Source organism: Limanda limanda, chromosome 8, assembly GCF_963576545.1.
Source record: "Limanda limanda chromosome 8, fLimLim1.1, whole genome shotgun sequence".
NCBI classification, from domain to species: domain Eukaryota; kingdom Metazoa; phylum Chordata; class Actinopteri; order Pleuronectiformes; family Pleuronectidae; genus Limanda; species Limanda limanda.
The window spans coordinates 2,276,924-2,285,035 of record NC_083643.1 but is presented as its reverse complement, the minus strand read 5'-3'; the positions used below and the strand labels follow the sequence as shown (position 1 = coordinate 2,285,035).

Below are 8,112 nucleotides of genomic sequence, written 5' to 3'. Positions count from 1 at the left end.
GATCAGCAGGAGCAGCTTGGAGTCCAGTCTTCTTCAGCTCCTCCACTAAATCAGCTAACATGGTGTTTGTCTCCAGGACAGGCCTTGGTGTGAAGGTCTGTCTACACGTAAAGATCTGTTTATTCTCAGGTCAATCACTTTGGATCGATTGCTCTACACTAGACCTCCCAGCAGCGCGCTGATTGGTCCATGAATCGTTTGCTCTGGCCTAGACCTCTTAGCGGCGCTCTGATTGGTCCGCAGGTCCTGGCGCCAAAGCCTCAAACCGGAAGTGAGACGAACACAACAGAGGCAGCTCCAGGTTCGAGTCCGGTGGCTCCACTTGTCCCCCTCGCACACAGATGGACGCTCAGCCGTACTTCCCGGTCCAGGCCGGGGTCGGCATGGAGGAGAACTTCTTGTCCCTGGACGACATCCTGCTGTCCAGCGAGAGACTTCCGGTCCGGATCGAGTGCACCTTCCCCCGGCTCGGCTTCCTGGAGAAGTCCAGCGACACGCAGGACATCGCGGAGGTAGAGAGATAACCCGGGTTAAATGTTCCTAACCCGGGTTAAATGTTCCTAACCCGGGTTAAATGTTGAAGAAACGCAGGTGTCTAACTGAGCTGTGTTTTTAATGTGTGAAGAAACTTCAGATATCTCTGTTTCCCTCCTCGCTTTGGTAAAGGTGTCTAACTGAGGAAAGTCTTGATACAAACAATATTAAAGAATAAACACTTCTCACTTTATATTATTTATAATCAACCAATAAATACTCGTGCCAGTAAAAGACATTAAACATACAAATAAATGCAGCAGATTTCTGTTCGGTAACTAAACTGTACAACACTCCGCTCCATATACACTTACTTCACATCATATGTGATATGTGTTCATATAAATCATATTGATATTATATATCATTTTATACAATAATATTGTCTTTTGCACACTCGGTCTACATATTCTTACACTCATAGTATATTATGTTATCTATTGTTTAGTCAAATACTTATATTTATACCTCTACTATATATCATATTATATCATACTCTCTGTATATTCTTTGTATATATAAGTCTATATATACACACATATTTATACATGTGTACATATTATTATTATATTTACTATTATTATTATATATACTGTTGCTGCCATTATTACTATATACTGCTATTATATTGGTATAATTACTATCATATATAAATATATATTCTGTTATATACTACATATACTGTACTATTTTTATATGCTGTCTAACAATAACATTACCATCATATCATCAGTACTATTACCATCATCTTGCCACTGCACCTTATCTACCTATTTATCTTGTGTTTCTGTTTTTATTCTTTCTACCTCAATATTTTTTATTCTATTTTATTGTATTTTATTGTATTCAAATATACCGGCTGCTATGACGACTTAATTTCCCTTTGGGGATGAATAAAGTAATCTATCCATCCATTTATCTATCTATCTATTTACAGAATACACTTGTCCCAATCTGTCACAGTTTAGAAACTCAAGTATTGTTATTGAATTGAATAAACTGTACGTAATAGTGTAAAACACAGGACAGTTACACACGTGTCTTCACATGTAGAAGCACATGACTACATAAATATAACTGTAAAATTAGTAAAAGTCATAACTATTGAAGAAAACAACCAGATCCATAACAATCATGTTTAAAAAATAGTTTGGTTTAAGGAACCACCGTCGTATTTCAATCACCCATCAATTAATTGGTAATTGATTGTTTTTATGGTAGAATTTGTCATATAGATGTGTTTGAAATCTCTTTTTGTTCATTTTTAATGCCTCAGAAATCTGTCCAGCTCCAAAGCATGAATGGAATTCTTGACTTGAATATTCAGCAAGCAATAACTTGAGTATGCAGCTGTAGGCCAACTCATTTAAAAGTTCAAGACATTTAATAATGTGAAACGATCTGAAAACATCAAGTGTTTGGCAAGAAGAGTTAGAAAGAAACAACCAGTAAACTTTATCATTTCTAGACTCGGTTGTTGTGAGTGACTGCTTTTTTTTTTAAGGTTACATATCTCAGAAAGAAAGAAGATGTGAGCTGAAGTGTTTTTCTAGTTCAAATATAATTTAACACAAAGTAGAAAGCAAATCTGAGATGGTCAGCATGTGTGGAATTGATTGTCTCACCTTTTAAAACCTGATGTCCTTCCTCTCAGGGAACAAAGATGGAGCTTCCTCTGTGGTTGTCCAAGGGTCTGTATGAGAAGAAGAGGAGGGTTCTGTCCGTGGAGCTGCCGAAGGTCTACCGAGAGGGCTGGAGGACCGTGTTCAACGCAGACCCCAACGTGGTGGACCTGCACAAGAGGGGGCCCTACTACTACAGCCTGGGGTCCCAGATGCTGCACTTTGAAAGCCCAGAGAACCCAGATATTGCACAGACGCTGCTGCAGGTGAAGATTCTGCACATCAATAATTCATATAGATAGATAGATAGATAGATAGATAGATAGATAGATAGATAGATAGATAGATAGATAGATAGATAGATAGATAGAGTACTTTATACATCCCCGAAGGGAAATTAAGTCGTCATAGCAGCCGGTATATTTGAATACAATAAAATACAATACAATAGAATGAAATAAAAAATATTGAGGTAGAAAGAATAAAAACAGAAACACAAGATAAATAGGTAGATAAGGTGCAGTGGCAAGATGATGGTAATAGTACTGATGATATGATGGTAATGTTATTGTTAAACAGTATATAAAAATAGTACAGTATATATAGTATATAATATAACATAATATATATTTATATATGATAGTAATTATACCAATATAATAGCAGTATATAGTAATAATGGCAGCAACAGTATATATAATAATAATAGTAAATATAATAATTATAACATGTACACATGTATAAATATGTGTATATAGACTTATATATACAAAGAATATACAGAGAGTATGATATAATATATGATATATAATAGAGGTATAAATATAAGTATTTGACTATACAATAGATAATATAATATACTATGAGTGTAAGAATATGTAGACAGAGTGTGCAAAAGACAATATTATTGTATAAAATGATATAAAATATCAATATGGTTTATATTAACACATATCACATATGATGTGAAGTAAGTGTATATGGAGCGGAGTGTTGTACAGGGTACACAGTGCAAGGAGAATATAAAAGAGAGCTGATCATTCATAGAGGAGAAGAGACCCTCAGGGAACCACAGAGGAAGCTCCATCTTTGTTAAATCCTGAATACTCTGCAATAGATAATCCAAACCAAAAGTATGGAATAATCAGACGTAGACATAGTTATTTCATACATCACAGCTAGGGGGCGTAATCAGATCAGGAAACATGTGAGCACACATGTTGTGTGGTGCAGCTGTTACCAGGCAGACTGAGTCGCATCATAGCTACAAACATCCCAAGATTTGCATATGGCTTCTTTAGAAAATCCATTGTTTCAAATATAATCTCCATTTCCTCAAAAAAAAATTAAAGAGTGACTGAAAACTTCTCGTAATGACGACAAACTGTTGAGACTCGAGACAGTTACTCATCAAGGTGGAAACTAGGAATATCAGTTGATTGCAGCTTCATAGATTTTACGTTGGAATGAAGTGAAACTCAGCATTTTGCTGAAGCTGCTTTCATACCTTCACTGAAATGAGTGTATGTGACAACACAAATGTCAGCATCTGTTTCAGTGGACTTAAAAAAAACCTTTTCCTGCAGCCCTCTTTGTTAGATGTCCCAAAACTATCTGAGTGAGCCCACGTGAGAAAGCAGCAGGAACATCTCCAGTAGGGGTGGGAATTGGCAAAAAATGTGACAATTCAATAGTATTGCGATACTTGGGCCACGATTCAGTAGTATTGCGATTCTGTGATATATTGCGATGCTGCAAGTATTGCGATTCGATTCTGCGATATATTGCGATTCATGTCCCCCATATTATTCAAAGGCATTACAAAAATGAGGAAAATAAGACTGCTCACCTCACTTCAAATGTCACATTAAATACTGTGAACAACATTCTACACATTAACTAAAGTGCAAAAACTTAGTCCTTGAACATTCAGGACACAGGACCTTTGTAATTATTTTCTGAATAGGAGACCTCTCACATGAACACTGAGCTCCCAGCACATAACTTACAATTATTTAAATACAATACAGTAACATCAAGCAGACATAATAGAGTAACATAAACCTGAGAATAATCATATAAATAAGAGTAACCTAGAGCTTCAATCAAATTGAGAAAAATAAAAAAATTGTGTACTACTAGAGTCCAGTCCAGTTGGCTGCAAGGTCATGACCCAAAATGTTAAATTCATTTGGGAATATTGGCATTTGTTCAGAAAAAGGAGTTGGTCAACATGCTCAGATGTTAAAGTTCCTCTGGAACGTTACTATATCTCCTGCAGTGGAGAACATCCTTTCCTCATACACACTAGGTATCTTTTAAACTCTGAAACTCTCCTTGTCATGCTTTGCCAGCCAAGGGAGGGGCCTTTACATATATAATTGTAAATAAAGTATTAAAAAAAAAAAAAAAAAATATTGCAATACTTTGTGCTACAGTATCGATAGTATCGCTGGCGCAAAATATCGCGATACTGAACAGAATCGATTTTTCCCCTCACCACTAATGTCCAGTGAATTCCCAGCGAGTGATTCCAACACGTAACGGACGATTCAGGATGAAAAAGAGGAGTTTCACATTTTGGGAAGACAACGAGAGTCGAGAGCTTCAGTTTACATTTCTGAAAACCGCTCAATATCTTTTGAAAACCTCATCAGTTTCTCTTGTTACGATGTGTGTGTGTGAATCTCTTTATATTGTCTTTCCTCGCAGACGTTCATCGGCCGGTTCCGGCGGACCATGGACTCGTCCCAGAACGCCTACAACGAGGACACGTCCGCCCTGGTGGAGCGACTGGACTCTCTGGAGAAAGGTCTGTTCAGGTCCGGGCAGAGCGGCCTCAACGGCTTCCAGAGCTGGGAGAAGGGTCAGGCCGGGCAGCTCACCGCCTCCAGCCTGGTCCTCAACTACCGCAAGAGGAAGATGGCCGACGGACAACACTGACCTCTGACCCCCGACCTGCAGTGGAAAGATGTCAAACTCTCGTCAGTACTACAGTCAGTACTTCAGTCAGTACTTCAGTCAGTACTTTGGAGCACGACAGCAACAGGATACTGTGAGATTTCTTTGCCCAAGGATTACAAGATGGACATATTATAAGTGTGTTTCCTACTTGTGTTGTCACTTTGCTTCCACTGATGAGTGTTAACTAACGGGTAAGTTCATGTTATGATGAAGTGGAGTGTTTCATTAACCAGGATCCTAAATGCACTCTGACCTTGTGTGAGTTGACTTCCATGTTACAAGTTACCAACTGTACAGAACCTACTTCTTCAAGACTCTTTATTCTTAAAATGTTCAAAATCAAAAACCCTTCAGAGTGGACTTTTTATTCAACAAACACCAAATGTTTAGATGCCAATTATCTGTCTATCCGTTATCTATAGTGTTAATCCTTTGAGTGTCACGGGGTGGGGGGTGTACTGTAAGTGTACTGTGTGTGTGAGATTGTGTTTGGCCTTTAGCTGCTGATATCACCAGCTTCCTGACGTGATTCTCAAGAGCCAACGTGTGAAAGTTTCCAGATGGTATTTTTAATTAGACAGAAATAGAACATTTAGTTGACGACTCAACTCTTCATTTCATTTCATAGGAATTTATATTGAAGCAAATGTATTTGTTTTTATTAATGTATCCCTCATTTTCCTATAAATCCAGCTGAATTCCAGGTTGTGTATCCTGGTGGTGACGCAGCTTATCGCAGTTATCTTGGTTTTCCAGAGTCTGAATTTGCGATTTGTGATAACACAGAAACATGTTGACATCCATTTTGTTTCCGTTTCCTAGAAATGTTGTTGACTTGATAACAGCACATTGTCACAGATGAACTGAGGCTAAATGCAGACAACAACACAACAAGTCAGGAAAAGCGTGTTTGCTGTTGTTGTGTTTACAGCCAAACAACACAACATGGATTAGTTAGTAAAGGCGTGTTTAGACACATGTGAGGTGGCCCAGCTGCTTGCTGAAGTGTTAAATGTGGGTCAGACGATGCACAGTGGGGGGGACGGGTCACTGCTGATGAAGATATCGATGTTGCCTCGGGGGGGGGGGGCTGAAACTATTGATCCTGATATGGGATTGTTCTAAAAGGGAGAACCACACAAAGAGTTCCAACATTTGTTTTACTGCTATGAAGATTTTCTGTCTCTTGAATCTTCAGGCTCGATGTCGTTAAGACTGTTGGACCTGTCCCCCCCCCCACCACCTTGTGTTGATGTCCTGTTGTGCGACCACATGTGGGTTGTGCGGCAGCTTGTGAGACTCGTATCCAGAATAAATCCACGGAAAGTGCTTGTGACCAACTGTCAGGGACCAGAATGTAAACAAAGCCTAAAACTCCTCCCTTCTCTGTTTTGTCACGTTTACATTTCATTCTTAGCGCTGTCAGCTGTCAATCATTCTGTTGGTCAATCTCACACAGGAGACACAATCTGTCCTAGAAGGTTAAAATAAATAAAATGCCATAAGTCTTCTATGTCCATGATCTAGATGTTTAGCTGTTTTTAGCCTCCTCTTGTAAATCCTGGCATTTTTTGCAACCTGGTGATATTTGTGAAATTAAATCAGTTGGATTTCACAACTTTGTTTTCACCTTTTGACTCTTGTGTAACTGTTTTATATGAAGTTGTTGTTATTATTATTTCCCCGGGGACACACACACACACACACACAATCAGTCCCATCCAGAGGACTGATGCTCCGTGAGGAATCTGAACGGTGTGAATTGTTTGTGTCTGGATCTGAAACATGACTGTGTGGTTACCTGGCTCCACAGGCAGATACATTACAGCTCTTTCATTACACCTGTCTGCAGCTCCTGGTGAACAGTGGCTGCTTCCAGCTCCAGCAAAGGGCAGACGGAGGGGGGGGGGGGGGGGCTGACACACAAGACACTAATGCTGCCTCTGGCTTTTGTCTCCTTTAAGGGCCACTGACATTTGGTATTTGTTGGGAAAGCGTTTGTGTACACGGGGGCCGAAGGCTTCCTCTGTCTCCCTCTCTCTCTCTCTCTGTGTCTCACTTTCTACATGTAAGTATCTGGATTGTAAGGACATTTAAATGATATTTTTCTATTATTTATTCTATCATTTTCCCTGTGGAGACAGAACTTCTATTCTGAGCAGAACCATCAGTTCACCAATTAACCTCGAAGTAGTTGAGCTTGTTAAGTAATTAGGCTCCTCATTGCTAATGTATTAAAGGGACTCTTACCTTTGTTGCATTTTTACACTTTTTGTGGATAAGGTTAAATTGGTATTAATAAGGTAATGACACTCTAAAATGCAAGACAGACCCACCAGGAGTAAAAACAAACAATTATTTCACTCTCATAATATTTAGTGAAAACTTCAACCAATACAATTCTTCGGACCGAAGGACCTTATTGGCCGACAGACCTGTCTGTTTGCTGCATGGACATGCAGGTTTTCCGTCTGCTTCTTGTGGTGCATTCGGGCCGCGTCATCATATGTGAATGTAAATGTATATAACTTACCGAATCCATTGCTTTGGTAAACAAAAACTCACGTGCGTGCGCGGAGGCAGTAGGTTGTAAGTCTGCTTGTAAATAAAGTTTCTTCAAAAAAACACCGCGGATGGGAACGAGGGGGTGGGGCATTGGAGGAAGGCGGGATGATTTGAATGTGCTGTAATTCTCAAATGCAACAAAGGTAAGAGTCCCTTTAAAGTACACCGCTGCATTGTTATTGATATTGTTGCTTTCTGTGAATTTCATTAATGCACTGTTGATTTAAAATTAGTGGTTTTCACTGCAAAAAGCAATGATCTGTGAGATCAGAGCTCTTCTGTGTTTTCTGAGGACAAGTGACAGGAAACAACCACCGTGGAGAATGGAATCCAGTCCTCAAGGAACAGCAACACATTTCACACACACATAGATATCAGTCCTGTGAATATGCCTGATTGTTTTCATCAGGATCCATGAATTATTCCC

General features: G+C 39.2%; 1 protein-coding gene across 1 annotated transcript; it reads left to right on the top strand.

Moving 5' to 3' along the window:
- The first annotated feature begins 286 nt into the window (after window positions 1-286).
- gins3 (GINS complex subunit 3) lies at window positions 287-5,509 on the top strand. The gene is made up of 3 exons (XM_061077061.1): window positions 287-512; window positions 2,189-2,422; window positions 4,869-5,509. The coding sequence occupies exons 1-3, from the start codon at window positions 342-344 to the stop codon at window positions 5,097-5,099; spliced, it is 636 nt and encodes a 211-aa protein (XP_060933044.1). The 5' UTR covers window positions 287-341; the 3' UTR covers window positions 5,100-5,509.
- Window positions 5,510-8,112: the final 2,603 nt, after the last annotated feature.

Excerpts from the sequence above, each read along its gene's own strand:
- gins3 (XM_061077061.1), top strand. The coding sequence starts at position 342 with ATGGACGCTCAGCCGTACTTCCCGGTCCAGGCCGGGGTCGGCATGGAG. Across the intron at positions 513-2,188 it reads ACACGCAGGACATCGCGGAG|GGAACAAAGATGGAGCTTCC; the intron begins GTAGAGAGATAA and ends CCTTCCTCTCAG. Across the intron at positions 2,423-4,868 it reads TTGCACAGACGCTGCTGCAG|ACGTTCATCGGCCGGTTCCG; the intron begins GTGAAGATTCTG and ends CTTTCCTCGCAG.